The following is a 17860-nucleotide window of genomic DNA, read 5'->3' on the forward strand; positions in this document are numbered from 1 at the left end:
ATTCAGGTGTCTGATGTGAAGCTTCTCTTACTGTGTGTGTGGCCGACAGGATGTAAATGTCCCATCTGAAAATGTCCCCCCACTGCAGTCAGAGCACTCTGTGTCTCTTAACGCTGTTCCTGTACCAATACAAATGAGATATATTGAACCAGTTCAGCGTACATATTATGAAGGGATCAAAGTGTTATATGACATCATTACACTTCATCAGACATGTCTGATTTAATTTCAGTAGATTTAAAAAAAAAAACATTTCTTTGTTTCAAGTTTTGATATTTCAGGAAAAATGAATTCTTTGAAGTATGATGAGATGTTGTAGTGCAGCTCTTTTCTCATAATCACAGAGCAAGATGGGATTTTGATTCACTGTAAAGGAGGAATCATATTATATATCATCTTAAATAATAGTACTAATATGTTGATGCCAGTTAACAACTCCATTCGCTGCTGAAAGCCACAAGATGTGGTTTAAGTGATTTCCACTTAGTAGACCTCGTGTTACGAAGCTTTTGTCAAACCATACCATATGGTTAATGTGAAGAGACTGTTGGAGCTGCTGCAGCAGGGCGAGAAGTTCACAACTAAAGAGGCACAGGAGCTTTTTCTTTCTCGCCTTTCAGGGCCAAAAACAGCAGGTGTTATTTAGACACCTGCGGCCTCTAAATACACCTGCAGCGTACGTTGGTCAGAACAGCAGCCCCAGTTACTAAACATGCCAGTAAATGTGGATGAAAACGTTCAAATACAGTATCTGGTAAAGCATGGAGCATTTGAGAAAGCGATCCACAGGTTTCACTTTGGGACTTTTTCTCAGTCTGCTTCTAATAGTGAGGAGCTTCTGCTCCCATTCATGTATTCCCACCAGTTTTATGTTGGAAAAATCTTAAAAACACAACCCAACCCATTTTCACACCATTTCCCAGGAGTGATCTATACCGAATAGAGCCAATGTAAAAGCCAAGATGGAGCATATCCCAGGTAGTATCTTGGATGTTACAGGTTTTTGTACATGAATCTATTTAAATTATGTTTTTGTTACTTTACATGCACTGCACACTGTAACTAATCAGCTTCAGTGGTTTTACTCAGTCGGTTGACCATCTGAAAGTTCCCTCATTGACGGCTACAGGCTGACCGGATGACTCAACTGGTCTGAACTTAGCGCTTTCTACAAATTTATTTTGGTGCTTCTGTTCTGCCATCTAGTGGTCAGAAATCACCACTTGCAGCTTTAATGAGCAAGTTGTCGATGAGGTCAGTTTCCCTGAACTTTAAAACTTAAACTATACCTATAACCTTAAAGTCAGCACAAGAAAACCAACCTTTCTGACGGATGTATTGTCCTGGTCGACAGCTTGTGTGTTTCTGTGCGGCCGCACAGCCGCCGTCTGCAGAGTCCACACAGTAGAATCCCTCCAGTGGTTCACAAACTGCATCTGATGTTGTTGTACATGACGTCTTTGTCTTTAAACCAGAACCTGTCAACACATGTGGAGGTTACATATGGAGATATTAAACCTTTATTCTGTTTAATCTACTAGAGAGCAAAATACAAAGTGTGAAGGAATCTTCCTAATATGTGGGTAAAAGGTCGTAGGTACAGGTCATACACATGTCACGCCTGGGGTCAATTGCAGACCTAGAAACAGAATGACTTCTGTCTCTCTAGCAATAGTTCACACTGCTGTCTCTTCCATATGCATGACGAGAGAGAGGACGATCTGTTGCCTGGACACTGAAGGACAGAAGATAAGTATTCTCTGTCTCAGTCTTGGTAGGAGAGAGAGACAGACTGTCTCCCATTAGAATGTAATGCATGTGATTCCAACGTGACTTAGGTTACCATTAGAGTTCAACTTCCAATAAGATGGTTACACATATTTAGGCCAGTAGAGAACGACCTTGTATGGAATACATCGGCGACTCCATACGGACAGTAAAGGGATAAATATTGTGGACCAAGAAGGGATCTTCAGATTTGGTTTTGGCACTTGACTGCGTTCTCACTTTGTACTGCTGCTGCCAGTCTCCTCGGCCGAACTTCATTAAACATTGCTGTGTCAGACATCCTGAGTTTCCTAAAACTCTCTTCATCACAGAGTTGACCAGCTCACAAGAATTTCCTTCACACAAGTACAGCAAAGTCTCAGCTGATATTAACAGCTGATACCTTGACTGCAAAATAAACAGAACTTGTCGTCATGTCGAAGGTCTTGTGTCTTACTTCTGTGGAAAGAGCCTGTCGTGACTCACACAATGTCTTCACTGGTCTTGCAGTATTTCAGTGTTTCATAACACATGAGGTCTTTGTTTCTGCATGCAGTCTGTCATTTTCATCAGTGCAAAATCAGTAATGTGCAGTAAACTCATCAAAATGAGTCTCTGCATCTTTGCAATGACATTGTCTTCAACAGTTTCCTCAGTTCTTACACAGCATTAACAGTGGGACCTGCCGTAAGAAGCCGACTTACTGCCTTTAACTGTAGGCTTGGTCATAAGTTTCTACTAATAATTAGGAAATATTAACAGAAATCTACCTGCATCACAGTTTGTACAGGGAAAACACTGTTTACGTCCAGTAGGCTGATTCATGAAGGTTCTCTCTACGCAGGGCAGACAGGAAGTACTTCTGAACTCTGTGCAATCTGTTTTAACTCGACTTCCTGTTGAAAAGAAAACCAACAATTTAATTTCATGCAACATAATGTTTCTATTAAATGAAAGTGTATAATCTTGAGGGTAATGCAACTGCAAGGGGGCACAAGCCAGTGTCTTCTTGTGCCAGTCCCAAGTCTGGATAAATGCAGAGGGTTGTGTCAGGAAGGGCATCCGACGTAAAACACCTGCCAAATTAAAAATGCAAATCGTGAAAATGCCTTCCATAGCGGATCGGTCGGGGCCCGGGTTAACAACGACCGTCACCGGTGCTGTTGACCTACAGGGTACCGGTGGACATTGGACTACTGTTGGTCAAAGACGAAGAAGGAGAGGAGGAAGGTGTGTTCGTAGGCAGAGAGAGAAGAGGAAAGCTAAGAATGTAGGACTGACAGTAGGGACTTTGAATGTTGGGACTATGACAGGGAAGGCTAGAGAGTTGATTGACATGATGCAGAGAAGGAAGGTGGACATACTGTGTGTCCAGGAGACCAGGTGGAAAGGTAGCAAGACTAGAAGCTTAGGAGCAGGGTTCAAGTTGTTCTACCATGGGTCAGATAGGAAGAGAAACGGAGTAAGAGTTATCCTGAAAGAGGAGTTTGTGAGGAATGTTCTAGAGGTGAAAAGAGTATCAGACAGGTTGATGAGTCTGAAGCTGGAAATTGAAGGGGTGATGTTCAATGTTGTGAGTAGTTATGCCCCACAGGTAGGATGTGAGTTAGAAGAGAAGGAGAAATTCTGGAGTGAGTTAGATGAAGTGTTGCAGAGCATCCCCAGAGGTGAGAGAGTGGTGATTGGTGCAGATTTCAATGGGCATGTAGGTGAAGGGAACAGAGGTGATGAGAATGTGATGGGCAGGTTTGGTCTTCAGGACAGGAACGCAGAAGGACAGATGGTGGTAGACTTTGAAAAGAGGATGGAAATGGCTGGAACATAGGGTGACATATAAGAGCGGAGGTAGAAGCACTCAGGTGGACTACATCTTGTGTAGACGTTGTAATCTGAAAGAGACCAGTGACTGTAAAGTAGTGGTAGGGGAGAGTGTAGCCAGACAACACAGGATGGTAGTGTGTAAAATGTCTCTGGTGGTGAGGAAGATGAAGAGGACAAAGGCAGAGCAGAGGACGAAGTGGTGGAAGTTGAAAAAGGAAGAATGTCGTGTAGTTTTCAGGGAGGAGCTGAGACAGACTCTGGGTGGTCAGGAAGTGCTCCCAGATGTCTGGACCACTACAGCTACTGTGATCAGGGAGACAGGTAGGAGGGTACTCGGTGTGTCATCTGGAAAGAGGAAAGCGGACAAGGAGACTTGGTGGTGGAACGAGGAAGTGCAGGAGTGTATACAGAGAAAGAGGTTAGCTAAGAAGAAGTGGGACACTGAAAGGACTGAAGACAGTAGACAGGAGTACAGGGAGATGCAGCGTAAGGTGAAGGTAGAGGTGGCAAAGGCCAAACAAAGAGCATATGAGGACTTGTATGCTAGGTTGGACACTAAAGAGGGAGAGGTGGATTTGTACAGGTTGGCCAGACAAAGAGACAGAGATGGGAAGGATGTGCAGCAGGTTAGGGTGATTAAAGATAAGGATGGAAATGTATTGACAGGTGCCAGGAGTGTGATGGGAAGATGGAAGGAGTACTTTGAAGAGTTGATGAATGAGGAAAATGAAAGGGAACGAAGAGTAGAAGAGGTGACTGGTGTGGAGCAGGAAGTGGCAAAGATTAGCAGAGTGAAGTGAGGAGGACGTTGAAGAGGATGAAGAGTGGAAAGGCAGTTGGTCCTGATGACATACCTGTGGAGGTATGGAAGTGTCTAGGAGAGGTGGCAGTAGAGTTTCTGACTAGTTTGTTTAACAAGATCTTGGAGAGTGAGAGGATGCCCGAGGAATGGAGGAGAAGTGTACTGGTGCCAAGTTTTTAAGAACAAGGGAGATGTGCAGAGCTGTGGCAGCTACAGAGGAATAAAGCTGATGAGCCATACAATGAAGTTGTGGGAAAGAGTAGTGGAAGCTAGGCTAAGGGCAGAGGTGAGCATTTGTGAGCAGCAATATGGTTTCATGCCTAGAAAGAGTACAACAGATGCAGTATTTGCTTTGAGGATGCTGATGGAGAAGTACAGAGAAGGTCATAGGGAGTTGCATTATGTCTTCGTAGATTTAGAGAAAGCGTATGACAGGGTGCCGAGAGAGGAGCTGTGGTATTGTATGAGGAAGTCTGGAGTGGCAGAGAAGTATGTTAGAGTGGTGCAGGACAGGTATGAGAGCCTCACCGTGGTGAGGTGTGCTGTAGGTGTGACAGAGGAGTTCAAGGTGGAGGTGGGTGTGCATCAAGGATCGGCTCTGAGCCCCTTCTTGTTTGCTCTGGTGATGGACAGGCTGACAGATGAGGTTAGACAGGAATCTCCATTGACTATGATGTCTGCGGATGACATTGTGATTTGTAGTGAGAGCAGGGAGCAGGTGGAGGAAAATCTAGAGAGATGGAGGTCTGCTCTGGAAAACAGAGGAATGAAGCTCAGCCGCAGTAAGACAGAATACATGTGTGTCAATGAGAGGGACCCAGGTGGAACGGTGAGGTCACAGGGAGCAGAGGTGAAGAAGGTGCAGGACTTTAAGTACTTAGGGTCAACGGTTCAGAGCGATGGAGACTGTGGAGAAGAGGTGAAGAGGCGAGTGCAAGCAGGTTGGAACGGGTGGAGAAAAGTGTCAGGTGTGTTGTGTGATAAAAGAGTATCAGCAAGAATGAAAGGAAAGGTGTTCGAGATGGCGGTGAGTTGTACAGCTTAGAGACAGCGGCACTGAAGGAAAGACAAGAGGCAGAGCTGGAGGCAGCAGAGCTTAAGATGCTGAGGTTCTCTTTGGGAGAGACGAGGACGGACAGGATCAGGAACGAGGACATCAGAGGGACAGCTCATGTTAGATGTTTCGGAGATAAAGTCAGAGAGGCCAGATCGAGGTGGTTTGGACATGTTCAGAGGAGAGACTGTGAATATATTGGTAGAAGGATGCTGAGGTTGGAGCTGCCAGGCAGGAGGTCTAGAGGAAGATCAAAGAGGAGATTTATGGATGTAGTGAGAGAGGACATGAAGTTAATTGGAGTGAGTGAAGAGGACGCAGAGGACAGGGTTAGATGGAGGCACATGATTCACTCTGGCGACCCCTGAAAGGGAACAGCCGAAAGGAAAAGAAGAAGTATAATCTGGAGGGTGAAGCGCACGTTGTGAGCTCGGCAAAGTGACACGCACTGCTGTCTACTACAGAGTCATTCTTTTACTGTCGGAATAAAACTCCAGTCAGATGCAGGAAGTTCACCGATACGTTTCACCTGTGAACATAAACAGCACCAACCGTGGGAGTAAGACTGACTCCACTGATCTGCACACAAGTGCTTGATTCTGGTAATCACTGCTGGCACCTGGCAGTATAACAGAAAGACTCTGTATGTAACTGAAAGTGAGATATTCCTTTAACATTCAGATGGATCTTACCAGCAGGACACATTGGACAGCATTCATTCTCTATCAGATACTCTGCTCGATGACATGCGAGGGTCTGTCCTCTGAAGACACTCATCACAAGTATCTGTGAAGAGTAAGAAAAGGTTTTCTGTCTCAGTGAAGCCTGTTGAAATGAAAACATACTGCAAATCAAATCCATGGATAGAAGCTGTTGAAATGAGCTCTGATAGAAAGCAGGCAGCACTTTGTGTTTGTGTAGATCCGTTTCAGTCACCCAGATAGTTAATGTCCAAAAAATACAAAGTAAAACCACATTACCACATCCACGACAGCTAAAAGTACCGACTGAGATGTTGCTGCTCGTTCTACGAATCATTAACTTTGTCGACAGGTGAGTCTGCATCTGTTAAGGTGGAGCGACACCAGTGTTTCCTATATATAGACTGTATTTTCCCTTATCAATCAATTTGTTTACTTTTGTATTTCTTCATTACAAAACTGTTTGTAAATGTGCGTTCACAGGTGCTTTATAAAGAATCAAATGTTGGAGAGGAGGAGCGATATGATGTATGAACTGCTGCCATGCAAATAACAGCTTGCTGCGAAAACAAATGATTTTACCAGCAAAGCTGCAGCTGTCAAAGGTTTTCCTCTAAACATCATTTTGGACGGCAGGATCACAGTTTTCATGGGCTGAAGACGTCATCTCACTGAGATCTGGGATGAAGTGAGATGTAAAATCCAAACAGGGACACCGTCTGGAAACTGAAAGAAAACATATCCATGTAGAGATTACACTACCCGCTAAGCAAACAGTTTATTTCCAGCTTTGCAGCAGCGAAAGTGGCCGTCTTCAACATCATGTGAATGAGAAACCTGGCTGACACAGCTACATTTGTGCTGGAGAAACCTGATGTTTAGGTTTCAACTGTCCACACATGACCGGGTGCAGAACCGCTTTAAAGCAGCCTGAGCTTCTGTTTTTCTACAGCGAGCGACACTGAGCTTTGCTCCAGTGCTACCTTGGGTGTTGCACACTAACTGTCTTTTACTGCTGTGTTCAAAGTTCAAATACAGTGAAAATAAGTAACTGAGGATGTTGATGAATCACTTAAACATGTCACGGAGGAGAGAGGAGGCTTTCAGAGCAGCCTGAGATGAGGAACCACAGGTGAATCCTAGAAGTCTTTTACCCTTCACTGGGAATCTGTTTATTAACTGGTCACTGCAGATTAAACCAGTTATATTTTTTACCCGGTATATTTTCAGTAGTTTGTTAACAAGCGAAACCAGCCGAAGAACAAACAGCGTGCAGCTGCTTTTCAAAGCAACGTTTTCTTGGGTGGGAATAACGGCTTCTTGGCTAGGAGCAGTAACTTCCTGGAGTCTCTGCTGGTTGCCTGGCAACTGCTCAGAGCCCACAAACAGTCGGACATATTTCCCCCTGTGAAACGACAAACTGACAGCTGGTAAATGTGTTAGTGCCTGAGCTTTACAGGTGCTGGTAGGAAGATTTTGTTAGCCTCGGCTCTCTTTGTGCTAAGCTAAGCTAACTGGCTGAAGCCTTATATTTAACATCCTTATATCAAACAGAGTGCTATCGATCTTCTTTTCTAATTCTCTGCCAGAAAGCAAATAAGCACATTTCCCAAGATGTCAAAGTATTCCTCTAATTAGCTGAAGTGATGAGTGTGAATATTGGCTTGTATTTAGATGTAGGCCTAAGTGTCAGTGCAGCCATCTTTCCACAGTTTGTTGGCATTTCTGTAACGTGAGTTCTTTTAACCCAGTGGCTTCGCTCTTCTGTTTTACGACATCATTAAACCTGCTGCACATTTTTGGTTTTTTACTATCAATACATGTTTGAAAGAACTAAAGCTCAGAGCAACATGGGACACAGACTCTCTGTCCATTTACAAACAGATATCTGCTGTGTGTTGACAAACCTGTGGACACACAGGCAAAATTAAAAAAGAAATCAACTGCACAACTGCTGAGATTTGCATCCCCTGTTTTTCAGTTCTTATGAAATTCTCACTGTGAAGTCAAAAGGGCTGGAATCCAATTTAAAACTATTTGACTCCAGGTCTCCAGAGACAAAGTTAAGGACTAAAGCTAGCGTAGGGAAGCAGGAGAAACCAAGAGACAGCTCGACTTTGAAACGATCCAACTGAGAAAATCCCCCAGATCAGATGCTTTTATCAGCACATACTTTATCTGATCGACTTCATTTTTCCGCATTTAAAAAACTGACTTTAGAACATTTAGCGGAACTTCAAAATGTCTCTGTCTGCCTCCCTGCTGTCCCTCTGTCTCCGGCTGATTGACGGATCGATGAAGTCCGGACATCTGTTGCGTGACAGTCTCATGATGACTGAACCTGATCTGGTCTCACACAGGACACAGCGCCTCACTGCAGCTCTAATGTAGCTTTGGAGCATATAAAGCTGCTCTGACTCAACACACGAGGGTGCTTGGCTGTAAGAGAGACCGGCCAGTCCCCATCAGGGTTTTTGGCCCCTATTTGGATCTGGGTCCTTTAATATTGATTATGTGCTGACAGAGCAAGAAGCGGGCCTGACTGTAAACGTTCAGAAACTACAGACTGAAGATCAAAGAAGGTTGAATCCTGTTTAAACAGAAATCTTTCCAGTGTCTGGTCTCTTTAGCTGCACTCGGCTCTTGTTTCACCAGAACATCTGGACCACAGCTGGACTGTGCCATTAGGATGCAGCGCTTCCTATCCAAAGCACTCCCGATGATACTAAGCTCACACACACACACACACACACACACACTATATTTGTATGATTATGACCTGATTTGCTGAGTAAAGACTGTGAGACGCAGCTGAAAGCTCTGACCAAACAGAGTTTAGACTCAGAGATTCATTAGTTACATACATTTACCTTTTCTGTTAAGCGACTTGTTGTGGTCTTATGAATAACAGCAGTACTTTTTTAACCACCACCATCTTTATCTTTGCTGCATGTCAGGCCGTCTCCCCCCCCCCGTTTCCTGTCTCTCTACACTGACTGTTCACTGAAGGCAAACTGCAGAACAGATAAACATTATTACACTGCCAGTAGGCCACCAGCTCAGACAGAGCTCACATATCATGTTAGACCTGACAAAGCCCAGTGCTGTTGCTGAGGTACTAATATCAGACTGTCATACTGACTAACTGTCTTACTGAAACCTGGCTGGGTCATGAAGAATATGTTGCCTAAATGAATCCACACCCAGTCATGTTAATACTTCACATTCCTCGAGGAGGTGGAGTTGCAGCCATCTTTGAGCCGATTAATCAAAACTAAACGGAATCTAAATAATAACTCACTCGAAAGCTTTGTTCTTAGTCTCTCTCCCCCGACCTGGAAAACATGACAGCCAGTTCTGTTTGTTACAGAGCACCGCGCTCCTGGTCCAGTTTTTATCAAGTTCAGTCCTTAAAACAGAAAGTAAAGCACATACATAAAAACACTCAGTTTTAGCACCTCGACCTTGTTCTGGTGTACGGCCCTGAAACTGAACATGTAATAGTCTTTCCACAGAATCCTTCTTCATCGGATCATTATTTAATAACTCTTGAGCTGCTAAGATCAAAGAAGGTTGAATCCTGTTTAAACAGAAATCTTTCCAGAGTCCGGCCGTTTCTCTTTAGCTGCACTCGGCAGGACAGCTCTTGTTTCACCTTAAATAACCGATCACCGGAACATCTGGACCCACAGCAGCCGGGCTGCAGGACTTTCAGCTGTAATATAACAGCAGCTGGCTCTGCAGAGTTTTACTGCGTTACTTCTTTAATGAAATATATCGAGAGAAAAGACGAACGGCTCACCTGGTTTCAGCGACACATTAAGGCTGATGCAGCTTCAGGATACTGCGGACCCGAGCCTTCAAAGTAAAATAAAATATAATAATATTATTTGTAATAATAATAAAATAAAAACACAGCTGTCAGCCATACACTGTATAATGGGGACATTTTGACAAAACAAACATTTGTGATTAGTGCCCATGTTGTGTTTCGTTTCTGTTTCCAGCAATACAATAAAATAAATGGCTACCAAAACTTCAGCTGCAGTTGCATTAAAGGATTTGGATGCAAATGTATCCATCAGTAGTGCATCACAAAGATGTAATGCAGGAGAGCAGCTGCAGTGGCCGACTGAAGGCTTGAAGATGTCTCTTGCGTCCCTGGTATGCTTTCTGATGGTCCCCTAAAGTAGACAGCTATACACCTTTACATGGAGAACTTTGTGTATGACAGGGCTCATAAAGGTGCAGAGGACGACGATCCTGTCTCTGCATCAGGGCTTTATTCTCTCCATCAAAGGCAACTGGTTAGTTTTCACAAACAGACTTGGATCTGCTTCAGTTAACCAAACAGTTACCAAGACATTTCCAGCTTCGTTACTACTCATCATCAAAAGCAAATGATCTGAGTAAAAGCTCACACGGCCGTCTCCCTCTCCCCTGCACAGCACTGAGGAGTGGACTTTGAGACTGTCCTCCACAGACAAACAGCAGCGTCAGTCCGAGGGAGGAGGTCAGGGTGGAGGGCTTGGTCAACAAAAAGTTGAACTTTAACAGGAGAGCACCGGGGCGGCCGTGGCTCAGCTGGCAGAGATCGTCTAGTAATCGAAGCGTCGCCAGTTTGACCGGTCGAAGATTCAGAACCACAAGCTCCGGATGGCTGTGCCATTAATATACAGCGCTTCCTATCCAAAGCACTCCCGATGATACTAAGCTCACACACACACACACACACTATATTTGTATGATGATGACCTAATTAACCTGAGCCCAGCTCCATTTGCTGAGTAAAGACTGAGACGCAGCTGAAAGCTCTGACCAAACAGAGTTTAGACTCAGAGATTCATTAGTTACATACATTTACCTTTTCTGTTAAGCGACTTGTTGTGGTCTTATGAATAACAGCAGTACTTTTTTAACCACCACCCTATCTCTTCCGTTGCTGCATGTCAGCCCGTCTCCCTCACCTGTTTCCTATCTCTCTACACTGACTGTTCACTGAAGGCAACAACCCAGTGCTGTTGCTGAGGTATGAGGACTGCTGGGGAACAAATTTACGAAGCATTAAGGCTCTGTTGGTATTTTGTTTTTGAACGCAGCACTAGAGTCAGCATCCCGACTAAGAGACTGGTCAAAGTTAACTTCAGCACATTTTTACTTCATGTTACACACATTTCCTTTTCATACTGCAGTGGCCTATGACATTTGCAGAGCACTGTACAGCTTTTGCTTGGCCTTACATTTCAGTGTCTCAAAACTGGACTGATGCTCAGTGTAACAACAGGCACAGTAGTCAAGTTTAATCAGGACTCACCTCTTTTGAAATGGAAGCTTCTTCCATTAGTGCAACGAATTGTGGTGCAAAGTGAAATGAAAGAGAAGTGTGCAGTAAATGACACCTCTGACCAAAGTCCACCTTCCTTCCTCCTCACTACTGATGACTTCACATAGTCACAGCAATCTAAACAGTTCAAAGGTCGGTGTGTATTATTATTACAGACCACTTTCACTAGTTGTCGGACCAATACCTGCAGATATTTGTACATGCCTCGTACGATTCTTTGCCTTTTGTCACGTCAAACATTTGGAAAGTTACACATTTGTCTGCTGTGTTATTAAAATCAAAGAGGTGACGTAGTGTCTAAACAAAGTGCTCACTGGTTTTATTGTCAGTCCATTATGTGTAGCCTCCACAGTCTAAAATGCTGCATGTTGTACTACTTTCAGTATTTTTCTGTCACCAGTTGCTGAGGTTTCATTAATGGGTGTGACAATTAGACACCAAGTTACAGTTCTTATTAAAACAAAAGCATTCTCAGCTTTTATTCTGAAGGCGCACAGACTGGAAGTTGAACCCTTCCTCTGGGTTTGAATTTGTTTTTTTAGAGATACTGGTAATCCCCTAACCAATCTTGTTTTACTTTCACTTCTGAGTATTTGTGCTCACAGTGATCTGATTGTTTCCCCACAGACTGTAGTTCTTGGTTCCTTCATCAGAGACCTGCACATTAATGATCTTGTTGACTTGTATTTCCTTAAATACGCAGACACTCTGGTGTCATCAGAGATATGCTGACATGATGTTGACTAAGTGTACTTGTATAACTTGTGTTATGTTCTGCATTTGCACATGTTGCGTACAGAGCAAATCAGAGATGTGGACAGCAATTCAACGGTCTGGAACCAGGTTATTATATAACAACACAAAACTATGTTTCGATGACCTGATTTGAGGGCCTTTCTTCTAAAAGCAGTTTTCACATCTCAAAACTGAAAGAAAATCCAGATTACAGACACTTCCCTTTCCCCATGCATGTTGAAATAGTTCTGCTTTCTGAACCAACAAAAACGAGAAATTGGGTCAGAAACAACCCTGGACATCAGCTCGTGACTGTGACCAACATTTTTGGTTCTCCTTTCCAACGACAAACATAATGTTACAAGCTGATGTGTTGAACTTTGTTCTCCACATGCAGCATCAGCTTCAGCAGTTCATGATTTAAAGCAGCTGTAGCTTCACTGAGTGAAAATGTATACATTTATGAATAACGCAATTTTGCTGCTTTTTAAGAAGTCACGTTCGACCATGACTTCACTGTGTGTCTGACAAGATGTTCAGTAAATGTTCAGTTTCTGTGTCTCATCAGTGCTGTAACGGCTCAGTAGAGAGACAGCTTTGAACCCAGATGCACGACTCAGAGACAGCAGGACGGGTAAAGTTCGCATTTAGCTGTGGTCAAAAACAAGCAAAATTAAAAACCGGCAGGCAGATCAAAACAGGCAAAAAGATCCAAAAAGGGGTCAGGCTGAGAGGCAGAAGTCCGATGGGCAGGCAGTGGATCAAGCTGGCAGAGTCAGGCAGGCAGAACATGAGGCTGGAAAGCTAAGGCCTAAGCACAATAGACAATCTGGCGAGGAATACGTGGAAATGGGCCGGTAGAAACTGCAGATTTATTATCTTTATCATCAGATATTTTATCTCCCCATTTATATCCATGAGGGTAGGCTAAATAACAGAAATACCTCTCTGTATAATGGACTACAGTAGCACAAACTACATCCTCCAAATGATCACATGTTGAATCAACACGTCTCTGAAACAGTTTCAACAGAAGCTGAACATTATAACCTTCATGAAGGAGGATTTCTTGCAGGACTGCTGTATTAGACTGCAGTAGTTTAGGCTAGGTGTACCTAATAAACTGGCCACTGAGTGTATTCCTGAGTGTTAACTGCTGAGAACTGAAACTTGAAACTCAGTGTGGCCATTTCTGTTTTAGTGGCCAACACATTTATTCTTAAAGTATCCTGTTTGAAAATAATTTACTTTAAGATCTGCAGCTCTGTTTTGATCCCTAACGCCGGGTTCAGACTACACATTATTTGTTCTGTTTCGATGGTCACTGCGTCAGGTTTTTCTATTGTAAAGTCACAAATTCTTGCCGTGACTCGGCCGTGATACATGACAGACTCCACGTTGCTCCCCGACCAATCATAGCTTGCCATCTTTCACGATGTGCGTGATGTCATCAGGAGTAGGTGCTAGGGACCGACTTCCGGGAACAATAATCTACACAAACAAAATGATGGACATTTATTTTATTCTCAGTGGAAAATTGAGTATTGTAAGATTTTCTGCATTCAAATGCATTTTGATAACATTTCTAGCGAGAAATGTGGATTTTATTTTCAAAATAAGTAATCAGTGAATGTATATGATCCTTAGTTTTGTTAGTTATTACGAAGATTCATTCAGGTGTCAGATCGTTGCTATGGTGGTTGCTATGGACGCTGCTGCTTGGCGCGTTCGACTCCTGTTTCGGGCGGTCTGCCGTCAGTGGGCTTCATTCCATTTCAGATTTCTGCCGGTCGGCCGCAACCTGAATCCAAACGCCACTTCTCGTTTTACAGCCTGTGATTGTAAATTGTGAAGTTGCTCATTTAATTTTATTTTTCCAGGAATATGTGGCTGAGGATATTTAATTATGAAATCACCTTTCTTAAGAAGGGGTTATCTGTTACAGGCTGGCAAGCAGAGCAACTGAGTGTTACATAATCAAATCATTTATTCACACACATTTGCATAACATTTAATTTATTTTAGCTCTTGTCAGCTTCATATATTTCATACACTTAATTTCTTCCATAGCACAGTCCATATTTCCTTTGTGAAGTTAATATTTCATTTCTAATTTTATATCCCATTTCAAAACTATTACTATTTCATTCTGTGAATTGATTTTAAAATGTCACTTTAATTTTAATATTACTTTTGTGTTTGTGCTGGTTTTATTATTATTATTATTATTATTATTATTATTATTAGTGTCTTATGCTGCGGCTCAAATTGCCGTGACCTGGAATGAGTTAGAAACGTGAAACTTGGCCCAATAAGTGGAAATAATGTGCATGTGCTTCCACAGAAACATGAGCCCAATCGGCCACATGGTGGAGCTGTAATTAATTTTGTACAGGCCACGCCCCTCACACCGTTAGTCCAAATGACTTGAAATTTCTCTCACGCGTCCAGCTCAACGTGCTCTACAAAAAAGCCTCTTGGACCACTACAGTCCGCCTCCTAAACTGTAGGTCCGATTGCTACCAAACCGAACCAACCTGAAACATACCCGGAAAGTTTCCTTTATATTGACCGCTAGGGGGCGCTACAAGGGCAACAAATGTGCATGGCATTACACGAATCAGAAACGGATTGTTTTCTTCATTCTATTTGTGAAAATGCAAAACTCATTGTTTCACTGCTTTTTTAACATCTAGACCACATTTGACGAGGTCCAGATCAAAAGCTGCAAACTTCTAACGTCTGTGTTGCCTTGAACCCCTGAACGGTGCTTGTGGCTATATTTGTTATTATTACCTTACTTACTCATTTTTTATGCTTTCATTGGTAACAGATTCCGATTGAATGGGAATCATAAAGATACAAAACATCTCCAGGGTTGTATAAACAGCAGCCCATGCATGCCTCAGTATTAGAGGACCTGTGAAGGAGAACGAGTTGGTCTTTTCAGCCATAACCCAAGCACTTCAGGCCTTCCTCCAAGACTGTGGTACTAAGGGCCTAGATTATCAGCAGTATTTTACAATAATCTCTGAAGCCGACTCAATTTGGTCACAAGTTCCACTAAAAAACAAACAAAAAGTTGGAGCTAAACCGGATGCATAGTTGGAAAGAGTAAGATATGTCAGTATGAAGAGTCTTCATGGCTCCTGCTTTGAGATGCAGACCTCTGAACCTTGACCTCGGTGCATGTTTGAAGGCTTATACTCCAGCAACCAAAGGGGCCGCAGACATGGGGCCAACTGTTACAGAGAGCTCCTGACTTCAGCGATCATGTCAAATAAACACCAGGGAAATGTGCTTGTTACAGCAGCTCTAGATTCAACATGGACAGGAAAAAGGTTGATAGATAAAAAATACACATAACATAAAAATAAAATAAGAGCTATATACACACAGTTCCCTAGAGGCCATGCAGCTTGATAGAAATCAGCACCACAGTTCTTCCGGTTTAAAAAAAAATAAATTGTGGTTTTAATACGATCGTAAAAAGATAATATCTACTAAATATATCAAATATCTACTACAGCCGAACTAGTTATTACACTTCATCTGAATAATCTATCTTAAGAAAAAGTAATCATGTTGGTTTATTTAAGATAATTTAGCCAAAACAGGAGTCGAACACCCCGGTTTACAGCTTCCGCATTACGTTACCGACTGACACCGAAAACAGCCAATGGGAAGAGAAACAAACGTCGGATCCTGGATCAGGGAGCATTTCATGCCAAACCCCCCTGTGGAAACCTGTGTGGCACACTATGTCTGGCTGACTAAGACTCTACGTTCACTGTACAATACGCACTTTATTAAGTAATTGAAACGTTTTCCACTTCAGGTTTAGCGGTGAGCTGGATTCCTCTTGCAGTGGTGGCTAAGTATCATGGGTAATGTAGTCTTGCCTTCCGCTATCCAAGACTGACTGAAAAAAAACTTTATTTCGGAGTCGGAGGAGAAATAACCTAAATTGATGGCCGTAACATTAACCTATCTTATTGTTGAATTATCAAGGACACTTTCGTGTTTAGTTTTGAGATGTTGAGGATCATTGAAAGAAAACCTTAACATGGGACTTAACAGTGAGGCGGGTCCTCGGTCCTCCAATGGGACTGATCCACCGTCGCCCCTGAGGGGATTGATCTTTTCATGATAATATTTTATGATAATTATAATAATTTTGAATCATGTTTGGGATTTTAAATCACACAATCTGCTTATTAATGTTCCTCTATGATTCTAACATTATCCAGGTTACTGATACTGTGCAGGAGTGTCTTTGATGCCTTCATCGTACAGCTTACAGTCTAGTTGAGGTCTGCATTATTTTAAGTATAGGGTCTCATAGTATTTTCCAGCGGGACTTCAGGTGTTTTTTCACTAAAAGAAGGCAGCGCGGAGGAGAAAATTAATCATCTGGACTCGGTTTGATTAGATTTGTGCACACATTTGCATTCTAAGTCTGTGAGGAGGAGTGCTTGTTTTCCAAGTTGAGTCACATAAACTGAGAACAAAGGTAACCAAGAAGCATCAGATCTGTCATGAGGAAAATGAATCAGCTGTGGGGTTTTACCGACGGTGGATGCTTCTGCACGAGGCAGGAAAGAAATGACATGGTTCAAAGTAAGACAGCTCAGCATGCTTGTTAGCTTTTCTATTGTTTGGATGCATTGTTAGAAATAAAAGTCTGATACATGGAGCAGTTATGGCTCTGAATGGAAGGAGAGTGATGGAGTTCATTCAGTAGGTTGTTGAGTCTAATTTGCTGTTTCCCCGAGACTGATAGACTCATTTTCCAGTCACATACAGAGACATCCAGCATGGTGCTTCAGAGGGAAACTTTGTCCATATAATACTGTCTCTGCTAAGCTGGTGAAGACTTCCAGCCATCTCTGGGAAGTGGGAGTCATAGAGATGAATGAGTTGGCTTGTTACAAAGGGACTTTTACCAAGCTCCTGTTTGACTTTTAGTATTTAGTTTCTGTCTCATGTTAAACGTGTCTCTAAATCACCAAACTGGAATTTCTAGTCTAAATCCTTGTTCCCACATCAGTTATCTCTTGTGTCTTATCTATCTATCTTTTACAGATGTGTTCCCGTACTGTTGGAAGGGTTTCTAATGAAAAGACCGAAGAACGAGCCTGATCACGATTACAGTCAGGTTTAAACTTTGTTCGCTGAGTTCAGGTGTGGCTGTAACTCAGCTGTTCAGTGTGTTTTACTGCGGTCATGGGACAGTGGGAGGGTTGTTGGTATACATGCATGATGAGGGAATGGCAACTGTAGCTTGAATTTCTTCCAGTAATGTCATTGAAATAATGTGGAATCACTTTTAGTTCAGTTCCACTTTAGTCAGACACCCCACCCCCCCGAGCCTGTTGTCTGGTGTGGGAACTGGATACATGGCTTGTAATGTCAAACCCATATCCAGAAAGACTCATTTCTAAATATCTCAGGCCTGTTTCTGCATGTCAGTGCACTGCACCCAGTTTCACAGCAAGATTCATGCTGAAGCTATAAAACTGAATATGTATCACACACAGTCTGATGCAGCAGATATAACTGCTGCTGTAAGTCTCCCAATAAGAAACTACTGCAGTCTGAAATTCCTGCCGCCTTGTCTTCCCACCTTGTTCAGC

At 42.8% G+C, this 17860-nt stretch overlaps 1 protein-coding gene across 15 annotated transcripts in view; it reads right to left on the reverse strand.

Annotated features, from left to right (window-relative positions):
* Nucleotides 1-17860, reverse strand: part of LOC122882479 (tumor necrosis factor receptor superfamily member 5-like) — a 44056-nt gene that overhangs the window by 20049 nt on the left and 6147 nt on the right. For 2 of the 15 annotated variants that reach the window (XM_044209900.1, XM_044209905.1), the window contains exons 3-8: nt 9948-10003; nt 6728-6871; nt 6137-6230; nt 2538-2663; nt 1323-1478; nt 32-119 (exon numbers count right to left, since the gene is read on the reverse strand). In XM_044209900.1, coding sequence (XP_044065835.1) covers nt 32-119; nt 1323-1478; nt 2538-2663; nt 6137-6230; nt 6728-6796 — 533 coding nt within the window. In that variant the 5' untranslated portion in view covers nt 6797-6871; nt 9948-10003. The other 13 variants (XR_006379375.1, XR_006379371.1, XM_044209903.1 and 10 more) reach the window with 12 other exon arrangements.

This window comes from Siniperca chuatsi, linkage group LG10 (assembly GCF_020085105.1).
Source record: "Siniperca chuatsi isolate FFG_IHB_CAS linkage group LG10, ASM2008510v1, whole genome shotgun sequence".
Lineage (NCBI taxonomy): Eukaryota > Metazoa > Chordata > Actinopteri > Centrarchiformes > Sinipercidae > Siniperca > Siniperca chuatsi.